The 27,564-nt window shown below is 36.3% G+C and overlaps 1 protein-coding gene across 1 annotated transcript in view; it reads left to right on the forward strand.

Moving 5' to 3' along the window:
- LOC105440309 overlaps positions 1-27,564 on the forward strand; it is an 87,933-nt gene that overhangs the window by 19,723 nt on the left and 40,646 nt on the right. The window contains exons 13-27 of the mRNA XM_030989397.1: positions 13-261; positions 1,824-2,015; positions 2,313-2,497; positions 3,071-3,254; positions 3,752-3,877; positions 6,630-6,725; positions 7,257-7,385; positions 9,989-10,117; positions 10,901-11,013; positions 11,478-11,697; positions 12,980-13,102; positions 16,164-16,283; positions 20,318-20,431; positions 21,636-21,749; positions 23,190-23,303. Coding sequence (XP_030845257.1) covers positions 13-261; positions 1,824-2,015; positions 2,313-2,497; positions 3,071-3,254; positions 3,752-3,877; positions 6,630-6,725; positions 7,257-7,385; positions 9,989-10,117; positions 10,901-11,013; positions 11,478-11,697; positions 12,980-13,102; positions 16,164-16,283; positions 20,318-20,431; positions 21,636-21,749; positions 23,190-23,303 — 2,208 coding nt within the window. The remainder of the gene's footprint in view (positions 1-12; positions 262-1,823; positions 2,016-2,312; positions 2,498-3,070; positions 3,255-3,751; positions 3,878-6,629; positions 6,726-7,256; positions 7,386-9,988; positions 10,118-10,900; positions 11,014-11,477; positions 11,698-12,979; positions 13,103-16,163; positions 16,284-20,317; positions 20,432-21,635; positions 21,750-23,189; positions 23,304-27,564) is intronic.

The following is a 27,564-nucleotide window of genomic DNA, read 5'->3' on the forward strand; positions in this document are numbered from 1 at the left end:
GTTACTTCTCAGGGATGATCAGTGAAAACGAATCGCTGTTTGAATACGACGATGGGAATTGGAGTTACTACAATCCTAGCGACTACAAACCAATGTTCTTAGACGAGCTGCTCGCTCTCGACAACGACCGAACCGAGGCGGCAAGAGAGGCTTGCGGGGAGGACGAGGCGTGCCTGTTCGACTACCTCGCCGTGAGTCCTGAGATGGGTCAACAAACTATGACCACAGGGAACCAACTCGACAATGACCTCCTAAACCTTGGTGAGATGTGGCAATAGGCTGCACCGTTTTGATACTTTTGGGGGAGATCAGGAGATGTTTCGTAATCAACCCTGTTAGAATGCATGAAATTGTCACAATGGCTCAGTGGTAGAGCAGTGGTCTCGTAGCCGGGAGGTCCGGGGTTTGAAACCAAGTCGATGGCGCTAGTGCCCTTTGGTAAGGCATTAACCCTCATTACTAGGTCCACCTGAGAGGATTTAAAGCTGTTGGTCCCCTGATTGCTTACTAACAAGCATACACATGCTTTCGGCTTAGCAGTCATGTAAAACAAACAAACAAATGAGCAATTATCTCATAGAATATGAGACCAAGTCAGTGTGTTTAGAACACCGTGGCCAACCTTTTAAAGCTCGCGGGCCACAGTTAACGATCGACATAACCTGGCGGGCCGCAGGTAGTCTCCCCACCCCACCCCCCCCCCCCCCCTCTCAGGGTACTCAGATTTGGGTTGGACGGGGGTGTGCCGCTCAAGCCCCGAAACCCCTACCCATTCTTAGGAGTCATTAGTCTCGAAAAAATACAAATTTTTCACAATTTTCAGGTATTTTTCGGAATGTTTAAGGGCAAACACCCGAAAATTTTGAAAAAGGGACCCATTTTTAATGGTATTTTTGTTAAAAGGATTTTTTGTGAAAAAGTAACACGTTAGAGCGGCACGCCCCCGTATGTCCTCATGTGTGAGTACCCCCCCCCCCCCCAACACACACACACACACACACTCGCTCATGCAATATGTGTACACACACCTGCAATTTTCCAATAACAAACAAGCAAACAACAAAATCAGTGGGGAAAAAATCAGGCTTACTTTTTTAGTTTGATTTCGTGGTGACAAGTGAGCTAAAGTAGTTAACCTTTCTCTTCCTTGAAGAAATACTTCAGAGACCAATATGATTTAAAATTTCTGCCTTCATCAAAGACTTTCCTTTTCTTCGCAGGTCGATACCATTTTTGGTTGTTATTTCAAATAAAATCAAGGACACAGCGTAAAGAATATCCTAACTTTATTATTTGAACACTGTACATCTCATTGTACGCGGTGTATAGGGGAGGGGACTATCCAGTTTACTATTAAGATTCATGAGAAAATTCAACGGCGGGAGAAAAGGGTTGTAAGTTTCAAAACAAGTATGGCATTTCAAACATATTTCTTGATTCACAACATTTGTATATTTACAAACGTTACTGCATGCAAAAATTACAAACTTAAATAAACACGCGAGTGAAGTAAATGTCGTTATTGTAATGAAATGAGAGGGAATTTGAGGAGTTTTGTATCAACCACGTAACGAGTCAATATAACATCTTGTGAATGATGAAAACAAATTAAGAAAATAGAGATAGCTGTGTGTAAATGTTTTACCCTATTTCATCGCTGCTATGCAGCCCGCATTTCTTTTATGAACTATTTTTTTATAATTACTTTCTCAATGCTTCGCGGGCCTTTTGCCCCGAGTTATTCTTTTTTTCCCTTCTTAATCGTGACATATTAATTGATTAAAATATGGCTGCATTTTTGTTATACTTTTTAAATCCTATAGATAATTTTCCTCCGAACGTAACCAACGTGGTAGAGACTAGCGAGACAGATGCTTTACAAGAAGGGGAGGTTCTCTTCATGCAAGTGGGCGTGACCGTTACCTTGGAGATTTCTGCACATGACCCTAACGAAGATGATGAGGTATTCTTTACTTTCAACGATACAGCACCAGATGGCGCCAATATCAGCTCAGGTATGAACAAAAGAATTGCTTATGAACTTGTTTTTAAAATATCATAACAAATTATACTCTTTAAGATGATAGATCAGACTGATTATTTGTCAAACGATGAATCGCAATGCTAAATATGCAGATTGATCTTTTGATGAGTGCACCTTATACTGATCTCTCCTTTCCCTTTCCCCCTTCCGTCTCCTTATCTTTCTGATGCCTTCTCTCCTTAATTCACTTTCTTTGTGACTCCTCTCTGCCTCTCTCCTCCCTCTCATCCCACTCACTGTTTCCCCTCTCTCTGTTTCCCTCATAAAGATGGTATCTTGACCTGGACACCACCTGACCTGAATGTATCATCCATCGAAATCATTGTGATGGACAACCGAGGAGCAGAGACATCGCTGGCATACAGGGTCTTGATCTGCCGATGTGAGAACGAAGGCGTGTGTGACTTCGACAACCAAGCTGAGGGGCAGGATCTAAATGCCAACGGATTTGCGGTGAGTATATTGGTATAGCCTTTAGTTATACAACACATGCTCTGATTATTATGGAAGAAATATATTATCACTATATTTAATTACGTGTGGTAAATTCCCTATTAAACCCACTCCCCTCCCTTCTGAGCAAATCTACAAGTTGTTATGGCGTGAGGGGTTCAAATGAACTATCTGACCACTAAAACATAAACTCAGGTTATTGTGAAAATGAGGTAAAAAGGTACTGCACTTATAAATCCACGACCTGGACTATTTCCAAGTCACACCCCAATCACCTGACAAAATAACACACCCTCAACACTATAACAGGGACAATCCTAATTGCTTTTCGTGTTTCAACGGGTGAATTTCGCACAATCAGTGTGGGATGCGTGTAATGGAGGAGGAAAAAGATGATTGAAAAATACAAATATATAAAAATGGACAAAATCTGGACTAGACTTATACCATGCTTGGCTGTTTTGATCAATTTCCCCTTCACCGAATCTGGCTCCGTTTTCATATACATATACATATACATTCATTTACATATACATGATAAGCATGAATGTACTCATAACAATGTATTTACAGGTGGTCATGTGCAACTGTTCTGGTGGTTGGTCGGGTGATCATTGTGATGTAGACTATGATTCATGTGAGGGTATGCCCTGCTACGAGGGGGTTATCTGCTTCGATGAGCCCCCGTCTTCAGACGAAGAGTACACATGCGGCCCTTGTCCACCCGAGCTCTCAGGCGATGGTACCACTTGCTTTGGTGAGCTTGTTTTAAAGGGGCCAATCATACATATTCTTCTTTCTCCCCCTTTCTTTTCTTGCTGTGAATGTTGTGTTTTATGGGTATACTATATTTAAAAGTTTGGCTTTCAACACTACCTTTGTAAAGAGATATTACAAATAAAATGTTCTCATAGTGAAGGTACACAAGCAACTTGTGAGTAGACTGCTCGACCCAAATGCTAATATTTCACTGTAATCTTAATAGAAGCCACTAAACTGTAGAAGAATGCATTTAGAAGACATTTTAATAGTAAGTTAGTTTAAATAAATTTGATTTAAATTCAATCATACTCAGTAAAAATTATTGTGTTGGTTTCTTTTTCACGAGTTTAGCAGCGAATGTTGGACATTATCTCCTTCTGTCAAATGCAAAGGCATTGTATGATACGGATTATTCAAGTAGGGGATAAGCCATTTTCATATCAATTGTCCTTAAGTCTGGTTCATCTCATCTTTTACCATGTCTCTTTTTAGATTTCAATGAATGTGCTGATAACGATACGAATGACTGTGAACAGAATTGTGAAAACAATCTAGGTTCTTACACGTGTTCGTGTAACACCGGTTATATGCTTGCCATCGATCAACGTTCCTGTGACGGTAAGTAAACAAACAACTGCAAAATAATGATACTTAAGGGTGGCAGTGGGGTAATATATCGTGTTATCACGCACCCTATATTGATTAAGAATATCTTGTCAAACATAGAAGCTACCCCCTATAAACTATATACTGTTTGAAAGCTTTTACTCTGAAGAATAAGATAACAACCACAAAGCCATTCAACTTAGGCGAGGCGTCAAAAATATCGATACCAGCAGGCTGCCGCCTCACGTATTGGCGCATCGAGGCTGCAATTACGGCCGAAGCCTGGCTGGGGCAATTATTTTTCACTTATTAGCCCAGCCGGCTTGCGCCAGGCTGGGATCTGAGGCTCGGTTTCCATTCGAAAGGCGGTAGCCGGCGCATGCTTTTGAATGCCATTTCCTACCGCCAGCGGTAGCCGGCTGAGCTGATTTAAAAAATGCAGCCAGAACGCACAAGTGCAGTTAGCTGCCGCTGGCTGGTATATTTATTTTTGACGCCTCGCCTTATAATAAAAGTGGAATGAGAGATTTCCAAACAAAACAATTAGAGATTTTTCAGAAATAAAAACTGCAACCACTACTACTCAGAAGTGTACAGGTATATCACTTGTTGGATTTAAAGGTAGATAGTATGTTTATATAACTTGAATTTAATGATGGCTTTTTGAAAAAATTCTGCTGTTTTTACAGTGAGATAAAAGTGATTTGAAAAATCAGAAAACCTCATGAAAAATCAGAAAACCTCATGAAAAACAGAAATATTTTTGTTTACCATATAGGTACTCTTAAAAACTATCAACACATTTTTCTCCTTGAAATAAACATTTCCTCCAAATTTGAACAAAATTGAATGAATAGTTTTTAAGTTATAGCATTTTAAATTTGAAAATGATAAATGTTGGCGTTAAAATGTATGAAGAATATCAGTAGGTGTGCACTAAATATTCCATGGAAAAGAAAATTTGTTGCTTCTCCTAAATGATGACTGGAGAAGAAAGTGAAGCAGAAGTTAATATGTTTAGGAATTAAATGCTCACTTGATGCCTGTTTCAAAGATATTAGATGATAATGAATTAGTCATTGTACATTCCGGATCCATAACCACATCCATATTTGAGTAAATATTTCAACTTCCGGTTGATATAGTGCTTGACATCAATTACTTAATCCTTAATTAGACAAAGAAATACCTGTATACCTGTATCCCATAACATTGGTATTTTGAAAGCTTCCACTTCATACTAAACCAGGAAATGTAAAACTCTTTTTTTTTCTCATTTAATACCCCACTGCCTCCCTTAACCAGTATTTTGGACCATGTAAAGAGAGAAACAAACATAAAAATAATTCCTGACAAACAATCTCTGAAAAGTAAATAATTATAAGAGAAACAAGGCTGATGGTAAGGGTGTGGGCCCGTGTGTGTGTATGCGTGCGTGTATATGATATTTACCTGTTGTCCTAGGATTTTTTGGAACAGTCGCTCTCATAAAAACAAGTTTCTTAAATTTAAAAAAGTTGTCTTCCGGACAAAGGTTTATAATAGCATGTTTAAAGGGAAAGTTTACCCTGATATTAAGTTGGTTTTAATATAAGCAGAACAATGAAAGATATTCGTAAGTGAAAGTTTGAGCCAATAACCGGCAACTCTGTGACGTATCTTGCAAGGTCCCCTCCCATTCGCCATATGCTAAACAACTTCAATAAATTATATTTCCCTGAAGTAAATTTTTGATCATACATTCAGCCTAAATGTAATTCTGATTTTAATAAAAACTAACTTAATTTCAAGGTGGACTTCCCAACTCCATTTGTCAGAGGGAAGTAAGCATACGACCTAATTGATAATTCATCATTTCTTGTAACATTAACCGTAATCCTAATCTTTACCCAAATCTTAACTGTAAACCTACCCCTAACTTATCAATAGTCAAAACATTTTTGAACCACAACTTGAATACAAATCAACATAAACATATCATGGATTAACATTTACTGAATATATCATAAAGAAATTTCTCCATTGATTGACTGATTAAATGATTGGTTCATTTTTTAAAATTATAAGTGTGTTTACTTTATGGAATATGTGAGAGAGAGAGAGGATAACCCATTAAAGGTGATAATTGGTTTATTTCCAATAACCATTAGTATTGCATATGTTAGGAGAAATTTTAATGGAGCTTTAACATAAAAGTTTTTCTTCATGACATTTTTATATTTCAATACCAAAATTTTGTTTCATCTTATCACAGAGATAAGTGAATGTGATGAGGCCCTGATGGATTCCACTGCATTGAATTTAATGATGGCTTTTTGAAAAATTCTGCTGTTTTTACAGTGAGATAAAAGTGATTTGAAAAATCAGAAAACCTCATGAAAAATCAGAAAACCTCATGAAAAACAGAAATATTTTTGTTTACCGTATAGGTACTCTTAAAAACTATCAACACATTTTTCTCCTTGAAATAAACATTTCCTCCAAATTTGAACAAAATTGAATGAATAGTTTTTAAGTTATAGCATTTTAAATTTGATTGACTGATTAAATGATTGGTTCATTTTTTAAAATTATAAGTGTGTTTACTTTATGGAATATGTGAGAGAGAGAGAGGATAACCCATTAAAGGTGATAATTGGTTTATTTCCAATAACCATTAGTATTGCATATGTTAGGAGAAATTTTAATGGAGCTTTAACATAAAAGTTTTTCTTCATGACATTTTTATATTTCAATACCAAAATTTTGTTTCATCTTATCACAGAGATAAGTGAATGTGATGAGGCCCTGATGGATTCCACTGCATCTGTCAACTGCACATGCGAGCCTGGTTTTCAACTTGAAAATGGAACGTGTTCAGGTATGTTAGACAGGCCGTACCAGGATTCCAAGGGGAGCAACATGAGGTCAAGGATTATTTTTATAAATGGGGGTGGAGGTCCATAACAGATATGTGTCATGTTTTACCAGCCCTTCTAAACCTGGGTGAGGACAGACAAAAAAAAATATTTTGACTATGGTAGTTATAATTGTTATAACTGGCCATTAAAACAAGGAAGAGTGATGATTATAATCTGTAATCTTGTACTGACATGCAAACGAAACAAATTTCCAATCATTGGACAATAAATTTTGAATTGAATTGAATTGAGAGGCGGAGAGAGAGAGAGAGAGAGAGGGAGAGAGAATTTTAACAATGTGATAGAGCATTACAAATAAAAAGATTCTCCTTACAATATCCTTGAATTTAACAAATGATAAGTTCTCATTAAACCCAGTTCTATGACAACGACTTGTTAATATCAGATCTGCTTTCAACTGTTATGCCATTTTTATTTATAATTTTGACTTCAATTCTGTTATTTGACAAAGATTTCTTGTTACTCATCAGATTTTGATGAATGTGCATCTGATGTGGACCTATGCCCGCGTGATATATCAATCTGTTTCAACCTGCCTGGAGACTACAACTGCACCTGTCATTCAGGATACGACAATTCATCCCCTAAAGAGTGTCAAGGTATGAACTAGTAGCAGCTCAGTGGGGGAGGGGGGGTTCAGTTCCCTCTACAAAAATGCTTCAAGGCCCCTATTCTTGAATACTTTTGAATCTAAGCGATGCAATCAAAGCAAGATCCTCAAGACCCCAAGCCCCCAACCTCTAATAATATGTTTATTTACAATTCAATTTAATTGTAATTTAATACCACAAAAAAAACATACATACATAGCACTATAATTGTTAATAGATTACACAAAATAGAATACATGTCGGCCTGTCTACATTGGTACAACAATATAAAAGTTGCTTAGCAGATAGCGTGACCCTAATAAGTGGCCGGCCTAAAGATTATAATTAAAAGATAATTATCAGTACCAAGGATATGACAAAATACAACAACACAGGTTCAAAATATATATAACACAGTGCCTGGCATTTAATATTCCAGATAAATGGGAAGCGAATTCCAAATGATAGGTGCTTGGTACATAAAAGATTTTTGAGAAAAATGAATACACATATGTATAATTATAATAGCCGTGCCTGGTATTAACTTAATTAAAAACTCAGATTTTAAGTAATAAATAAGCCCAAGACAAAACATTTTTATTTATCACACCGCTTGTAAGTGAGCGTTTTAGTGAGGGAGAGACAATAGAGTAGAAGGTGAAAGAGAGAGTGAGACTGTGAGAATGAGATGGAGAGTCACAGAGAGAAAGAGAGGGAAGGATAAGGTGGGGGAGAAAATGTAGGTCACACATTGTGGTATGTGATCAGGTAGCAGAATGACACGAGAGGTTCACAGATTGTAACATTGCCAGATATGTGTGAGCATGGTGGAATATGTCAGAGCGTGAAAATAAAAAAGGAAAAAAACAGAAAAGATAAAAAAAAAAGGGAATAGTCATTGAATTTTCCATACAGGTTATAGGTTCATTTTAAAATAATTGATAGCTACCTTAATCCCTTAAACAAACTTTTCCTTTCATGTTAAAGCTGATATTCTAAGCAAATAAATGTCCCTTTATTTGGTACTTACGGCAAGCATATGTTATTTATAAGTTTTTCAATTACATAGTATATCACTAACAAATTCTGGCTACTCGAAATCCTTAATTGAAATGTCGGAAATATCCGCCTCTCTTTGCATAGAAAATCAGTCGCAGCGCTGGTATACTATATATATATATATATGACATCACGTCCGGAAAAAGAGTATATTCACGTACCCGGATGTGCCATAGAAAGCATGTGCAGAGACTCAGAGAGATACGATTTTCTGCTTTATTTTGTTTCAAAGGCTGAAAAGTCTAATAAATCATAATTCTATGTACAATTCTTTACCTTCCCTTAATATTTCATAGTATTAATATCAATTCCCCTTTTAAAAATTATTACATATACATGCCAACGATGTGCTATATTAGTCGATATTTTCACCATGTAATTTTTGTTTTGGTGTTGATTGTTGAAATCGGCCCAGGCACGGAGTGAACTGTAGCGCTGTCTGGTAAGTGGACTGATGCACAGTTCATTACCATACAGCGATATCCCGATGGTTTCTCCTTCCCTTTTCCCATGTCTTTCGCCTTCCTTGGCCCTGAAAATCCTTCATCTTCTTCCATGCTGTGCATTGTGCGATCTACCAATTATGACACCCTTAGTCACTGAGGAGCAGGTCTTTGTTAGTTGTTTTTCTTAGATGGTAACGTCGCTTTCATTCTCTTGCAATTGATGATAAACATAACTAGCGCACGTACGTTCCATCACAAGCAAGCCGCTCCTAGAGCAGCGGCCTGGTCTTACCTCCCGATTCTGCTCGCTTCACGAACGTTCGTGCAAGAGCCGCATCACTCGCGGATGACTATCGTTCGATCATTAGACGTTGTCAAAATATTATAGAGGAAGCGCGCTTGCATGATCTCGTTCAAGTTTGATATTTACAACATAAAATGTTTAACTGGTACTGTATCCTTTTTTGAGGCAGTCACACACATCTATGATAAGTACTATCATAGTTCTAGGCCTATTCGTTTTACAAAACTGCTCCTGTACCCTATCTGATGACAAGATAATGCATCCGCCTTTTCATACGTGCATGATTTACCTTATTTCCCAAGCAGTAAACTCGTCTGAAATCTCTATAAAAGGTGAATATGAGGATATAAAAAGAAATCAGCGACTGGAAAATGATGCTTCGTTATTCTTCATTCATCGGTCAAATGAAAACAGAAAATCCATCAAATATACCGGTACTCATTAACAACAACAAATCTAAGCTCTGACAGGATAGCATTTACGTAGATATATTATTGCCATTCACTCTCACTGAGCCCATGAGTCCTGTTCGTGACGTCACGGATAGAGGCCCGACTCTACATGCACTTCCGGGTTTCAGACTTAGATAGTTTGGTAGAGTTTACTCGCATAAAGTCACCATTCTAAACTTGTTTTTGTCAGTTGGACACCATTTAGTGTTATTCTGGAGGTTAAAAGCTTTCTATTGATGTAATTATCTTAATATTTGCGATTGTCTAATATCAACTTTAATGCTTCCTGTAACATGTCATCTCTCTCGTTCAATATACAACCTTGTTCTCCCTTTGTGCCCTTTTAAACAGATATCGATGAATGTGAATCGCGCACGGATGACTGCGAGTCCAGCCTACATCGTGTTTGCAGGAACACACCCGGTAACTTCTCGTGCGTGTGCAGTGAGAACACAGCAGAAATCAATGGAACCTGCCAAAGTATGAATCTATTTAGTTTGTTTTCTCAATGACCGGCTGGTACGAAATTACTGTGAAATATGTTTCGTATTTGGCAACATTTTGTATGCCCTGTATTCGGACTGAAAATTTTGATTCCCAATTTAGAGGGCAGATCCAAAATTAAAAAAATTATAACTCCCGTATAAGGCAACATAATTCGATGGGAACTGTCAAAGTATGAATCCCTTTTGTATTTGTTTTCCTCTCAGTTAAATCAAGCAATTTAAAATATTTGGGCTTATTCTCAAACTTAAATGTACTTTGTTAACCTTTTTTGTTTCATAGATACTTATAAGTATTTTGTTACTATTATAATTGATTTGTTCTATTATATATTGTAATAGTGTATGGTTTATACTTTTTTTTGGATGTTTGAGTGGAAAAAAGATTCAAATCAAATCAAATATATTTTCTAATCCAATTCAAAATAACCTGTCAATCACTTGTTGATTTAGCAACATATCTATGCCATGTTCTCCTAATGAAGACTTTAAGAGAAATTCAACTATAGGGCGGATCTGCATAGGGAGGGGGGAGGGTCAAAAATTGTGTTCATGTGCTTCGCTCGCCAGCAAGATGTGGAAACTTGAAAGATGATTTTCGAGGAAGAACTGTCTCCATCCCCTTAGATGAAAATGTATACAAACGACCTTTATTTTAAAGAAAGTAGTCTGATTAAAGATTAGATCATTATCCTACTAATTTAGCATAAGATTCCAATAACAGTGTATTTCTTGTGTTTTTAATTCTGTAATGGAATAGACGCGCTGTCGTTATCACTCAACGTTCGTCTTACATTCATCACTGGATTAAGCGTTGAATCTTATCCTTCTGTGGTCGAATCGCAAGAGAACCAGCGTCAGTTGGCCCAAGATGTAAGTTAATTTGGAGAAGTTCCAGAGAAATACAATTTAATCTGTCAATAAAGGTTCACTTATGAATCAAGAATCTTTTGTTTCTTAAACGTGAAAGTTAGTTGTTCACTACCTTTTTCTAAATCTGATAAATAACAATCATATAGAGTCAACTCAGATATGATTTTTTTTTTCTCAAACTGAATACACTTTAACTTAATAATACATTGATAGGATAACAGGCTATTCTGTGCAAATAAAGTTTCGCAAAACAAAAACAAATTCAACTAACGTGTGAATAAAATCTTCTTTTTTTAAAAGAGATTTTGAAGACGTTCTTCTTTTGAAACAAACAAAATTATTGTAAAAAGCATTTTTTGGGCTCATTTCAAACTCATCTAAAACTTTAGTCTTGTCAGAGCAAAATTCCCATTAAAGTTTAAATAATGAATTCATGGAATTGTGATTTATAAATCTTTTTGAAGGTTTGGCGTTACCTCAATACATCATCAGAATTGGGTGACGACATACTTCAGGCTGTGTCTGTGAAGAACTATACTGTGACCGGAACTTATGTTCTGGTGTCCTTCCGGGTCGACGTAAAACATGGTGCATCTTTGGATGATACCAGCCTAGAGCGGATTTTCATGGAATTGCTTCCTGGGTCACGACTTATTGCCCCAGATCATCAAGTCATGCAGGAGGGTAAGACGATACACTTATCTTAAACCTTAATAGCGCGGGGGTACTTTTTCTTTGACATCTCGCTCATACTTTAAGTCCCCTATTTGCAAAAATCGGGGGTACGGTTGCAGAGATATAGTACATATTCCTGACCAACGTCGCCAAAAAATGGCGGTTTCCATTGATCTTGTGTGTACAATGTATGGGTTTTACAAGAAGTGTTGTCCAAAAAATGCATTTTCTTTTTTCCTCAGATAACATCCCTTTTGACCATCATCAACTATTCTAGATAACAAAACAATGAAAAACTAAAGATTTGAAAACAAAGAAATACATAAAAATTCAGAAACAATCAGAGAAAAAGAAAAATTATCAATCTAAAAAAATGTTAGTGGACAAATAATTTCACATTTTTGATATTATTTAATTGTTCTAAATTTACAAAAATTAAGTAAAAAAGATTTCTGCCCTGACGTAATCAAAATAAGAAAATTCAGAATATTAGCATAATTAATGACAATTATAAATATGGAATTACAATACATGTCATTAATTTGACTAAGTTATCTCTTAGAATTTATGACAAGCTACAAACATGCCAAATTTGATTGCATTTTCTGCATAAATAGGGGGGGGGGCGGACTGGAAAAAATGAGAATTCCTTGAAAAGAATAACAATAGATATCATAAATGTGACTACCAGTATACAGTCTTGTAAAATACATGATGGGACACAGACACGCGAAGTTTGGTCAAAATCTGTCGATAAATATGTCGATAAAAACAAAAAAAATATAAAAAATTTAAATGTTAATACAAAAAAAAAATCATGAAAAAAAATAATGAAAAAAAAAAAATGACCCTCGGTAATGGTGTAATGTGTATAATTGGTGACATACAGTCCTCAAGAGGGCGACATGCATTGATCAAAAATATATTCATTTCACCAGCTGGTAAAATATAACCGGCCAGGAAAAAATTGATATCACGTGACAAGCTCTGGACCAATCACATCTCGGTATCTGTCTAAGCTATCTAATATATACATTTACAACACTCTGAAAATGGAAATTTAAGAAAAATGTGTCCCTTCAAGTTGAAGATTCGCCCTTCATACTCTTTTTCTTGAAACAATTTAAACTTTATTAATGAAAACCAGAATATTTTTTGTTCAGCTTTTCAATGATCATGTTTAATTATATAACTCATTGACGGAACCCCATGCAATGACACTAAGGTCTATTGGTTAATAATTATTTAATGCATGTGGAATATTTTAAATGTCCCCCTTTTCCTTTTGTAGATATCAACGAATGTGGTCTATCTTCAGATGTTTGCCGTAACGGAAACTGTACAAACACTGATGGAAGCTACTACTGCACTTGTAATGAGGGTTTCGAAGGAACAGGAAACGATTCTTGCTCAGGTAATTACTATTATACCATTAGTATAGTAGTAGTAGTAGTAGTAGTAGTAGTAGTATTAATAACAGTAGTTGCAGTCGTAGTATTGGTAGTCGTTGCTGTTGTTGTAAGTTATAATAGTAGTAGTAATATTAGTAGTAGTAGTAGTAATAGTTGTAGTAGTAGTAGTAGTAGTAGAAGTAGTCAGGGGCGTCAATGCATTTTATATTTAGGGGGCACTGAAATATGATTGTCTAAGTAGAGCAAGCAGAGCGTTAAACTCACTTCGCTCGCTCGCAAATAAATATTCAGCCCAACTGCAAAAGAATCATGTTTAGTATCTTGGACCATGTAAAGAGAGAAACAAACATTGAAATCATCCCTGATAATGTTATTAGAATGTAGGGTAGGGTATACACCAATGTCTAAAAAATATATATTTTCGCTTTTATGATTTCCCTTTGTAGGTGCCCCCTTTTTCCAGAAAATGTCCTTTTTGGTGCGCTTCCCTCCCCCACTTTGAAATACGCTCCGCCGCATCTGCCTCGACCTCATGCCGTTTAACGCTCTGCTTGCTTCGCTCTTGGGTTCTCAGACCTTAAAACGCATAGATTTTCTTCCATTTGTCAAACCAGTGTTGTTTCAGTGATACATAATTATACCCTACTTTACCTTGACGTTTTTTTTGATAGCCAGGCTTGCTAGCCTTTTACAATAGGCCTTTATTGAAATACTATTATTCTTATCAGGTGAATGAAATAATTTGTATTGAGGCACTTCACAAAGACTTATGCATTAAATTGGGTTACAGTACGAAAATGGTCCATTGTACGGCGATACAACTCTTCCGTCGAGTTTAGGGAACAAACGCTATTATGGCTGAGAACGGTCGTGAAAATCAACAAGACGGAGAAAATTCTGGTTAGCACATGCGCACATTGATTATTTTGCTCGGTTACCCTCGTATTTGCCTTCCGTCGTGTTTGCGGAAGTGCTGTATATACAGGTTACAAATGCAGACGGGAGCATAGTACAGGACAATCTCAGTTGAGTGAATTCTCCCATCTTTGCCTTCCGTCGCGTTGCTAAGGCGCCCTAGAATACACAGAATACTGATACTAGTGGTACTTCATTGGGAGCAGCGTAATCTGCGCTCGCCCATACTTTACCCTTGGCCACGTTCATTGTTCCGTTTACGTAACTTAGCTGTAGGTGGGCCTAAGACATAACTCTGTTCGTATATTCTATATACATGTAGGTCTAAAATACGTTGAAATATGTCTGTGTCATTTTTGTTTGTATATACCTTGTCAATACTAACAAACTAAAATTGTCAACATTTGCCAATAATCACAAGCTATTTATTGTGTTTCCCTTATCATCTTCCGCTCTAGAATCCTATCTTTTTTTCTTTTTTTGAGTGTCCTTTTCATATCTTTTACTTGTCTCCCTCTTCAAGATTTCTTTTGTTTTTGTAGGGTATTTATGCTATTTATTTTTTGTATGAATAAAAGAGAAAGTTTTATTCTCTCTCTTATAATATTGTTCACCTTCTTCTAGATAACCCTTTTGTGCTAAAGTATAATGTCCGATGTATATTATTTCTGTCAATAACGTATCATTTTATTTCCATGCAACATAGATTTACATTCAAATTCAAAACTTTTACCTTCTATAATTTTTGTACAGTAATATTCTTCTCATTTTGACATTATCAGCCGCTCGTTCTCTTTTTTCGTTCCCTATAATAAATATAAGGTAAAATGTGTACATCATCAGGGATATGTTATAATAATTTATCTCAAGGAGGGAATGATGTCGGCACATAACCAAATGGCGGAATAGAAAACAACATGAAAGATGAAGATGGAAAACGACATTGGCAGAAAGACAGAGAGAGAGAGAGAGAGACATACATACAGATAGACAGAGGGAGAGAGAGAGAGAGAGAGAAATAATAATTTCTCATGTCATTTTTTTGTCTGTGACATTTTACTAAATCTCATGTTTATTGTTCCTTTATCTTTCCATGATTGTTATATATTTGAATGAATGTTTCAGATAGGGTCATATTTGGTTCTGCGTTATAATTATGATCAGCTATTTTTGTTTAGGAGTATGTCAAAATGCGATCTCATTACAAATCTCGGAAGAGAAAACACTATGAGAGATGAAGATGGAAAACGACATTGAGCAAACGAGATTACCGGGGGTTAATGTTCAAGATTGTACATCATGCGCATAAACAAACATCAAGGAAAGGGTATTGTCGTTGGAGGTGGAACGTGCGTATCTCATTTAGGGTATCAAAAACATGAACATTTTTTAAGAAGAAAAATTGTTTAAATCGCACATCGCGTACGTTAAAGGGTACATTATTCATAAATCATGCTCACAAGATGTCGAGAATGAAATGAGCCCTATTTGAATGTTAAACCAGCATGCCGATAACACTGTTCAATTATTTGTTTGGAAAAATGCCATAATCGCGTGCAGAAAATTGCGGAAATCGAAATAGTAGTTCAGGGTATAGAAATTTTCTGAAATTAATGATAAATGACATAATTGTTTAGGGTAGGAAAACCTCCCAGAAATACTTGCTCAGGGTGTGATTTGGGGCTTCGATAAAATATTTGAAAGTCTGTGTATGTGCATGATGTGCACACTGTTGCAAAACGTGATGCACACTTGAAAGTTTGTCAAAGTGAGGCAAGGAATCTCACGATATGACCATTATCAGCTGCCGGGAATGAGGGGAACAAAATCAAACACTCAACCACTGTTGTGATTAATACGGTATACAAAATGCAAGGCTTCTAAAATGTGGGGGACATACCCTATTGTGTCCCTCTGCCTCCCCCCCCCCCCCCCCTGATTGACGCTAATAGTAGTAGTAGTAGTACAATAAACATATATACAATATCAAAGGAAAAAGCTGGGTCGCTCATATAATGCCATGCCAAGCCCGTCACGGCTGGTTTTCAATAGGATCCTTTTAATAAAAGAAATTACGAAGGTAAACATGATAATAATCAGTAGTTATATTAAATAATCTTTTTTCCTGTATTTCTTATTTTCTTTTAGATATCAATGAATGTCTCGGAGCTCACAATTGCAATCAGACATGCCTCAACTCAGCTGGAAACTTCTCGTGTTCTTGTCGTCCTGGGTTTGAGCTTCATGATGATGGGTTCACATGCAATGGTAAGTTTCTTTTACTTTTTTTTATTCAGAAAGCAAGAAATAAGTGAGGACAACAAAACAAGACAATGCAGAAGTTTCAACAAATGCTATATGAGCTATTAAATCTGAAATAAAAACCAATCAAAATAATTGCCAAGCTTTTCTTTTTAAGGCAATATTATACTCGGTCTTCTGCTTCATCATTTGATTGTTCCTGTTACAAACCATGATTAAAGCTATTCGCGTTGATAAAATCATGATTAAAGCTATTCGCGTTGATAAAATCATTTATCATGTTCCTGGCAATTAAATGCGAAAAGAAATTGTGAAACTTCTACACCCTTTTCAGTCTGTACCAACTAAAATATGTTGCGTGTAATGTAAACAAAGGAGGATGACTTTGAAATACTTTGCCCGAAGTTAAAATCAGTAGTCTGCGCATCTAGTGGACCCTTTCTACCATGTCTGCCAAGGCGATTTATGTGTTAGAGAATATTTCTTCCCACATTCATATGATACAAATGTGATAAAAAATATACAAGTTGTATGTAATCTTCCTAAACCCTCTCTATACTATGCTGTCACAAAAGAAAAGAAGACTTTATTTCAATTGACAGACTGCCAAGTAAAATTCAAAGATGGGAGGGTGTTCAATATTTGTGTGCAGTTCTGAGAGAAACTACACTCTTGATTTTGAGTTGACACATGGAAAATGGGAGTGTTCATCTAAAGGCTGGCTCACACTATGACGAATAGGAGGGTACCACAAGCTACGTTAAGCTGCGAATTGCAATTTTGAATTTCCTGCCAATCATCGTGTGTTGCCTTCAATTGTCGCTGACGAATCCGCTAGCGACCGCAGACCGCCGGAATTACCAGTCGCGTCCGTCTGCAAATATATCAAGTTAAAAATTTTGTGGCAGCAAAAAAATTGTTGTGATTCCATTCAGATTTCGTTGGAGACCTCAACCCTCATTTCCTTAACCCTATTTAGCCCGGGCTAGTTTGAAACTGCATATAATAACCAATGTTTTATCTCTTTATTTGAAAAATGAGATTTCCATATGGTTTGTACACAAATCACAAAAATGAGCGATTTTCGGGCTGACATGCAAAGACAAAAGGACACGTGACTTTGTAATGGTAGGTCCGATTTTCGAAAAATTTCTTTCAAAAGATGCGCAAGACTCGAAAGAAAAAAGCCACAAAATTTCAGTGCAAAATTTTCTTGCGTTAGCAAATGATTGCGGAAAATGTCGAGGGGGGGGGGGCTAAATAGGGTTAACCCTATTTAGCCCGGGCTATTTGGAAACTGCATAGCCAGACCCCCCCCCCCCCCCCTATGATCTCGGTCGTGAAACGGCCGATCGCCGCCAAAATTTGCATGCATGTCAAGTGAAGTGTATAAAATGCTATGGTAATTTCATTTTTTTTTGAAAAATTCACTCATTTGTATATTTATGGTAATTTATGCAAATATGGTAATAACATTCACATTTTTATCCATAAATCATATATTCTTCATATTTAAACATTTATTTTCCCTACATATATTATTAAGACCATTTGCGATAATAATACAGCCTAAAAAATTGGAAGAGCCAGGTTATTCCTTATGTTATCTATTGTTTTGATAATTTCTTATGTATTTCTTTGTTTTTTTAACTCATGTATTTTATTGTTTTTGTTGTTTTATTTCATTTCCAACTATAATTCAACTATTTTGACCCCAAAATAAACACCTAAACTATAAACAAGACCAAATAACCAATGTTTTATCTCTTTATTTGAAAAATGAGATTTCCATATGTTTTGTACACAAATCACAAAAATGGGCGATTTTCGGGCTGACATGCAAAGACAAAAGGACACGTGACTTTGTAATGGTAGGTCCGATTTTCGAAAAATTTCTTTCAAAAGATGCGCAAGACTCCAAAGAAAAAAGTCACAAAATGTCAGTGCAAGATTTGTTTGCGTTAACAAATTATCGCGAAAAATGTCGAGGGGGGGGGGGCTAGATAGGGTTAAAGTGGAAATTCAAAGAAACTCAAAAATATGTCAACTAATGTATCCCTTGAAACTGGTAAGCTAACAGATGGCCGTCGGACAAGTTTTAGGTCAACTACATATCGGGTGATTTATAAAATTACAAATACAACCACCTCCATAGCAGCTGGGATATATGAGAGATTCGCCAGAAACATAACAATGTTTTAATGACGTCACAATGTGGACCAATACTGCCCAAGCAGACGACATCCCGTAAAGAGTGAACATAATTGCAAAGCTATTATTTGTCAAATTATAGTGAGTTTAGTGTATATAAATGTGATGGCATTTCAAACTATTCAAAAGGGTATATGAAACCGATTCTGATAACTAAAATATTTTGATTGTAAATACACAGGATAGGGGTTAATTAACAATCAAAGAAAACCAGACTTTCAAGTTGAAAAAACCCTTTGTTCCCTCTTGAAACGCCGAACAACAGAAGCTAAATATACAATGGGGACTTATTTTGTTTACAAGCGACAGATTCCTTTATTTTTGTATCGCTGCATTTGTCATCAAAATAAAACCTTGCGCGGGTTTAGAGTGACGCAATAGATTATACATTTAGCCTGACGGTAGTGAAGTAAGAGAAAGAACTCAAGAGAAGATGAAAAAACAGGCACTGAAAATGTGTGAGATGTCATGGGACATCGTCTGCTTGTGCAAATCATGTCTATAATGTTATCTCACACATCTCAGCAGCGTTCGGAGAGCTCTTCAGGTTGCTATGCCGGAGCTGTATTTCAGCGTTTTTTTAATTTATAATAATCTTTACTTCGAATGTTTCCAAGCATTTTATTTTGATAACCTTGTCGGATCAAAGTTTCAACTGTGCAGTAATGAAAATAAAGTTAGTTTTTAAAATCAATGAATATCTACTTTAACGTTTCTATGCTGTGCGATTCCATCTTTAGTCATTTTGAGGTCGTCACAATTTTGTTGGTAGTCGTTGTTAACGACGGCAAGTGACGTCACATCTCGAACCCTGAAGACACATTGCGGCAAGTAACGAAAGTGTAACGACCTTGGCGTGACGATGGATTGCAATTTTCGGCCGAAGGGTGACGACTGTTGATGGCGGGTCGTTTCCAAGTACCTGCAACACTGCAACGGTGGTCTGCGATGGGTTATGATTTTGCAACGAAAGTCCACGATTTTTAAATTGTAGTGCGACTCTCCACGTTTTGTTACGTTAGTTAATTTCAATAGACTGTCCGGCTCGATGCAATTTTGAAGTTCATTTAAAAAGAAACTGTCAAAGCTGTTTCATCATCATGGAGGACGGAGCTAGGGTCAGGCTACAATATGCCTCGCCGCAACCTAGCGTCAACCGCCGTTCCTTTGCCACCAGCTAATCCGCTGCCAGCCGTCTGACCTCGTTCCTTGTTGCCGAGCTTCGTCGAGACATCGTCACTCGCCTCCATGACAACGTTTGACTTTGGTCGCTAGATTCCCTTCCCTGCCGCAGCCATTCGTCCCTTGCCTTCGTGTTGTCGCTGAAGGTCGTTTCTACCCGTTCTTGGTTTTCCCCTTTTGCCGTCGCTTTGCCGCCTAAATTTTGTGATTTTCATATCCGTCGCCTTGTGCGGGGTCTTTGCCGCTACTATGTGAGCCAGCATTTTAAGAGCAGAGTTGATATTGTAATTCCTTCAATAAATGACTTTATTTCACACATTGATACCATGACACGGACATTTCTGCGTCCATTTTACCCCTAAATGACACAGCATCCACTTTACTTACCCTCTTTTATAGCAGAGACACATCAAGGTTGTCAGACAATCAGATTTTGTTCGTAAAATTATTTCTTTCCAAGGCCTCAATGTTGAAATGATTCAAACATTAATAGAGATATTTGGTTATTTACTTCATTTTATTTATATATTGATAGTTTTTCAAATGAAGTAATTCATACCCCAAGTGTCATTGATTTGCATTATACCAGTTTTTACTTGATTTCCCTGTATCCACCTGTATCTGTCTTTTTAACTCAATTTACTCAGATATCGACGATTGTTCTACCACACCTTGTATGAATGGAGGGACTTGTGTTGATGGAGTAAACACCTTTACTTGTTCCTGTGTTGATGGCTATAACGGGAGTATGTGTGAAACAGGTATTAAAGCTGTTATGTCAAATCGGATTACTTACCTACATACATACACGTTTTCTATGTAGAGCAATTGATCCTTGCTTATAGAGAATAAAGGGAAATTAATGAACAAGCAAGTAAAAAGAAAAAACATTTAATCATTAGAGAGAAAATTTGTATACAGTTTTTCTTAATTCAATGTCAACAGAAGTGCAAGCACAGACACAAGACAGAGCGTGTTTCATATTTTGGTGCAGTTAAAGGGACCGTATCAGCAGTTTCCATGTGCAGAAGGCCATATTTCGCTGACACCAGACTTGGTGGATATACCATTAATGGGAGTACAAATCTACACACAGCAAAACCGTTGGCCAGTCAAGAATGCTCCCCTAATCTCTCGGATAATACTCGAGAGTTTTCGGGTAACGGGGGAAAGCAAAGCATTACATGAGGTCTAATGGTCATAAAACACAAGGCTAACCCGGGTGATTGACAACACCTGTTTTGGGCCGAACACCCGAACGGTGTCGAATTCCCCATGAGAGCTGACTACTGAGTGTCTTTAAGAGGGAATTTACACTCCTCTTGATTTTGAGTAGACACATGGGAAATGGGAGTGCATGGTCATTAAACCCTCAATGGCTCCGAGGGGGGGGGGGGGGACTAAATTAATCTTGCGCTGAAAATTCATGACTTTTTCTTTTACATCTGGTGCACATTTTAGGAAGGTCGTTTCTACGTGTTCTTGGTTTTCCCCTTTTGCCGTCGCTTTGCCGCCTAAATTTTGTGATTTTCATATCCGTCGCCTTTTGCGGAGTCTTTGCCGCTACTATGTGAGCCAGCATTTTAAGAGCAGAGTTGATATTGTAATTCCTTCAATAAATGACTTTATTTCACACATTGATACCATGACACGGACATTTCTGCGTCCATTTTACCCCTAAATGAAACAGCATTCACTTTACTTACCCTCTTTTATAGCCGAGACACATCAAGGTTGTCAGACAATCAGATTTTTTTCGTAAAATAATTTCTTTCCAAGGCCTCAATGTTGAAATGATTCAAACATTAATAGAGATATTTGGTTATTTACTTCATTTCATTTATATATTGATAGCTTTTCAAATGAAGTAATTCATACCCCAAGTGTCATTGATTTGCATATACCAGTTTTTACTTGATTTCCCTGTATCCACCTGTATCTGTCTTTTTAACTCAATTTACTCAGATATCGACGATTGTTCTACCACACCTTGTATGAATGGAGGGACTTGTGCTGATGGAGTAAACACCTTTACTTGTTCCTGTGTTGATGGCTATAACGGGAGTATGTGTGAAACAGGTATTAAAGCTGTTATGTCAAATCGGATTACTTACCTACATACATACACGTTTTCTATGTAGAGCAATTGATCCTTGCTTATAGAGAAAAAAAAGGTAAATTAATTAACAAGCAAGTAAAAAGAAAAAACATTTAATCATTAGAGAGAAAATTTGTATACAGTTTTTCTTAATTCAATGTCAACAGAAGTGCAAGCACAGACACAAGACAGAGCGTGTTTCATATTTTGGTGCAATTAAAGGGACCGTATCGGCAGTTTCCATGTGCAGAAGGCCATATTTCGCTGACACCAGACTTGGTGGATATACCATTAATGGGAGTACAAATCTGCACACAGCAAAACCGTTGGCCAGTCAAGAATTCTCCCCTAATATCTCGGATAATACTCGAGAGTTTTTGGGTAACGGGGGAAAGCAAAGCATTACATAAGGTCAAATGGTCATAAGACACAAGGCTAACCCTGATGATTGACAACACCTGTTTTGGGGTAAACACCCGAACGGTGTCGAAATCCCCATGAGAGCTGACTAGTGAGTGTCTTTAAGAGGGAATTTACACTCCTCTTGATTTTGAGTAGACACATGGGAAATGGGAGCGCATGGTCATTTAACCCTCAATGGCTCCGGGGGGGGGGGGGGACTTAATTAATCTTGCGCTGAAAATTCATGACTTTTTCTTTTACATCTGGTGCACATTTTAGGAAGGTCGTTTCTACCCGTTCTTGGTTTTCCCCTTTTGCCGTCGCTTTGCCGCCTAAATTTTGTGATTTTCATATCCGTCGCCTTTTGCGGGGTCTTTGCCGCTACTATGTGAGCCAGCATTTTAAGAGCAGAGTTGATATTGTAATTCCTTCAATAAATGACTTTGAGGCTGTTCACACCGCAATGAGATAGCGCGGTCTATCGAAAGCACCCCCTTTTTTCTAGCGCGCGCTAGACCGCGCTCTCTCTCGTGGACCACCCCCAAGAGGTGCTCCAATGGCACGCCGTTTTGGCTCGCCGTAGCTCGCTGTTGGGCGGACCGAAACGACGTTGTACCTTCCAAACCGCAGAGATAGCGCGGTCTAGCGCGCGCTTTCTCTGCCGGTGTGAACAGCCTCTTTACTTCACACATTGATACCATGACACGGACATTTTTGCGTCCATTTTACCCCTAAATGAAACAGCATTCACTTTACTTACCCTCTTTTATAGCCGAGACACATCAAGGTTGTCAGACAATCAGATTTTTTTCGTAAAATAATTTCTTTCCAAGGCCTCAAAGTTGAAATGATTCAAAGATTAATAGAGATATTTGGTTATTTACTTCATTTTATTTATATATTGACAGTTTTTCAAATGAAGTAATTCATACCCCAAGTGTCATTGATTTGCATATACCAGTTTTTACTTGATTTCCCTGTATCCACCTGTATCTGTCTTTTTAACTCAATTTACTCAGATATCGACGATTGTTCTACCACACCTTGTATGAATGGAGGGACTTGTGTTGATGGAGTAAACACCTTTACTTGTTCCTGTGTTGATGGCTATAACGGGAGTATGTGTGAAACAGGTATTAAAGCTGTTATGTCAAATCGGATTACTTACCTACATACATACACGTTTTCTATGTAGAGCAATTGATCCTTGCTTATAGAGAAAAAAAGGTAAATTAATGAACAAGCAAGTAAAAAGAAAAAACATTTAATCATTAGAGAGAAAATTTGTATACAGTTTTTCTTAATTCAATGTCAACAGAAGTGCAAGCACAGACACAAGACAAAGCGTGTTTCATATTTTGGTGCAGTTAAAGGGACCGTATCGGCAGTTTCCATGTGCAAAAGGCCATATTTCGCTTACACCAGACTTGGTGGATATACCATTAATGGGAGTACAAATCTGCACACAGCAAAACCGTTGGCCAGTCAAGAATTCTCCTCTAATCTCTCGGATAATACTCGAGAGTTTTCGGGTAACGGGGGAAAGCAAAGCATTACATAAGGTCTAATGGTCATAAAACACAAGGCTAACCCGGGTGATTGACAACACCTGTTTTGGGGTAAACACCTGAACGGTGTCGAATTCCCCATGAGAGCTGACTACTGAGTGTCTTTAAGAGGGAATTTACACTCCTCTTGATTTTGAGTAGACACATGGGAAATGGGAGTGCATGGTCATTTAACCCTCGATGGCTCCGGGGGGGGGGGACTAAATTAATCTTGCCTTGAAAATTCATGACTTTTTCTTTTACATCTGGTGCACATTTTAGGACCCTATTTACCAAAATTCGGATACGTTTGTAAAGATATAAAATATCATTAGTACCAAAATGTAGGCCCAGTGGCATTAATTTATTGTCTTTGGAACTCGCTCTCTGTACGCTTCGGGTATAAGTTCGTAAACTTTTAGAAACCTTGATTGTACTCTATCATCATCTGACACATCGGTCATTGACATCACTATTAATGTAGGCATCCCTAGCCTTACCGCTAAGCTTACTAGTATTCAGGTGAGCCCGTATTTCTGGATGCCACCCCATGCTTTGAGCTAATTTCTCAGTGTGGAAAGTACTTTTCCACTCCTTCCTCCTCGAATGGAAGGACCATTCTGACATTTTTTGCAATGTCAAAATGCCTATTAGCATTTCTCTTTTTTTTCTGTTCACGACAACCATTTTCTCTCTCTCCAACTCTAGCTCTTTTTTTCTCACTTCATCCGATACTAAAGACCTAGCCTAAGAATCTAATTCATTCATTTTTCATTTCATTTCATTTATTTAACCAGTATAAAAACAATTTACAATAAAAATACAATATACAATATACAATATAATGGTTAGGACCCCTAAGAAGCAGAAATCTGCTTGTAATCGGGGCCCTGCAAACAAACAATAACAAGATAATGCACATAAATTAACAATACAAAGTAAAGGACTTAAATAATACAAGTACGCACCCGTACATCAACACACACGCACGTTCATAAAGGTTACAGAGAAAGAATAGAAGGAAGCGAAAATAGGGCAGAAAGAGATAAAAGTAGAAAAAAGATGGGAAAGAGAAGTACTTACTCAAGCATGGATTGAAAAATACTTTTTTTATACATTGATTTAAATCTGGTAATTGTAGAACTGGATCTTAGGTCATAATTCAAGGAATTCCACTCCCGTACCCCAACAAATGATATAGAATTATACATTAAAGTTGAACGACAGAGTGGGTGATGTAAATTTAGACGTTGACGAGTGGGGTAATTGTGAACAGAAGAATTTGTTTGGAACATATTATTAAAAACAGATGGTAACAGGTTTTTATGAAATTTAAACATAAATATACATGTATTAAGTTTGATCAAATCATATACAGGAATAATTTTCAGTTTAATAAATAATGGTAAACTTGGAGACATATAATGACTATTTGTTATTAACCGAGCTGCACGTTTCTGTAACATATAAATCTTGAACAGTTTTGTTTTGTAAGTATTACCCCAAATGATATTGCAATAATTTAAGTGGGGAAGAAGTGTTGCATTGTAAATATTCATTAATATGTTCCTTGGGAGAAAATTCTTTAGTCTAGATAAAACACCAATACTTCTAGAAATTTTAGAACAAACATAATCAATATGACATTTCCAATCTAGAGTTTCTTCAATATTAGTACCTAAAAAAATAACACTTAGTTCTCGTTCAATATTTACATTCGCTATTTTAACAGGATTGGTGACATTTGGAACTTTCTTTTTCTTTGTGTGAAAAATTACATATTTTGTTTTTTCATAATTCAAAAATAATTTATTACATTTAAACCAATCATTCAATTTTATTAACTCTTCATTTAAATTAGAAACTAAGCATGCTACATTAGAATGAGAATAATATACAACCGTATCATCAGCAAATAATGAAAACATAAGTAATTTGGATGAACTGATTATATCGTTAATATATATGATAAATAAAAGTGGTCCGAGAACCGATCCTTGCGGAACTCCAGTATTTACATCCATATAATCAGATTCGACACCATCGACCATCACATATTGTTTTCTATTAAACAAATAATCAGAAAACCACTGATGAGGTATACCGCGTATACCGTAATGGTACAGTTTTTTAAGTAAAATATGGTGGTCGATGGTGTCAAATGCCTTAGATAGATCCATAAACAATCCATAACAAAACATTCCATTATTAATTTCATGCAGAATATTTTTAGTAAAATTCACAATACTCAGATCAGTGCTATGGTTTTTACGAAAACCAAACTGTTCTGAAATAAGAACATTATATTTCAGTAAATAATCATATAACCTTTTATGCATTACTTTTTCCAACAGTTTTGCAAAAACAGAAAGCAAGGCTATGGGTCTATAATTTTCTATATTTTTAACATCATTTTTTTTGTATAAGGGTACAATTTTGGCAACTTTTAATTTATCTGGGACGATTCCACTATTTAAAGATTTATTAAATATGTCACACAATGGATTAACAAAAAAATGAATACAATTTTTAACAACTTTAGGTGAAATGCAGTCAGGTCCACTTGACTTATCTATTTTTAACAGAGAAGACAGTTTGATAATTTCATGAATACTTGTTGATTTAACATAAAATGAATTTAAATTTGGGTTAACAAGGTATTTATCATAAGAGTAATTAGGTGTTTGAATCGATTTTGATAGTTGTTTACCTATGTCAATAAAAAATGTATTAAACTCTTTTGCAATATCTTTCCTACTACTCATTTTTATATTTCCGTGATACATATTTTGAGGTAGTTTATTCTGTTTCTTTTTGCCAAGTATCATATTGATCTGCGACCATGTTTTTTTCATATCATTCTTTAAGTTATAAAACAAAGACTCGTAATATTTCCTCTTTGACGCTCTTATGATATTTGTTAATTTATTTTTATAATCTAAATATTTTCTTTTATGATTGACACTAGGTCTTTTTAAGCTATTTTCATATAATCTATGTTTACGTTTCACTGAATTCAATATTACTTGCGTAATCCAAGGTTTCCGTAAATTACCATTGAGTTGTTTGACTAATTAAATAGGAAAACAGTTATTATAATTGGAATAGAATTTTGTAAAGAAGATATCATAAGAGTCATTTGCACTTTCACAAGTATAGACCTCTGACCAGTCAATGGATGATAAACTTTCTTTAAACATTGACATTGATGAATCATTAATAATGCGTCTTTTTATGTATTTGTTACCATTCTTTACAATTCTTTCACTTGCAATTGAAAATACTGGAAAATGATCTGATAGATCACTATAAATGAGTCCTGTATATTTTTCTTCCTGTATGGTATTTGAAAATATGTTATCTATCAAGGATGCCTTATTTTCAGTAATGCGAGTTGGCTTTGTTATTAAGGGAAGTAGATTAAAAGAAAGCATCATATCTAAAAAGTCATTTGTTTTATTATGGATACCATAATTAAGCAAGTTTACGTTAAAGTCCCCTAAAATATATAAGTCTTTCTTCTCACTTTCCAGTATTTCAAGAACACTTTGTATTTTCTCATTGAAACGAGATATGTCAGAATCTGGTGGACGATAAACGCAACCAACAACTATAGGTTTAGGTTTCTTACTTATTTCAACAAATATAGTTTCATAATTGCATTCAGAATAAGTAAATTCGGGTAGTACTTTGTAATTGAGATTATTTTTCAAATATAGTGCAACTCCGCCACCAGATTTTGAGGGTCTACACTTAGAAACAAGAAAATATCCGTCTAGGTTATACATATTAATATTTGTAGAAGAATTGAACCAAGTTTCAGTTATGGCAATGATATCAAATTCAA

Source organism: Strongylocentrotus purpuratus, unplaced genomic scaffold (assembly GCF_000002235.5).
Source record: "Strongylocentrotus purpuratus isolate Spur 01 unplaced genomic scaffold, Spur_5.0 spur5_scaffold_18, whole genome shotgun sequence".
In the NCBI taxonomy this organism is placed as follows: domain Eukaryota; kingdom Metazoa; phylum Echinodermata; class Echinoidea; order Camarodonta; family Strongylocentrotidae; genus Strongylocentrotus; species Strongylocentrotus purpuratus.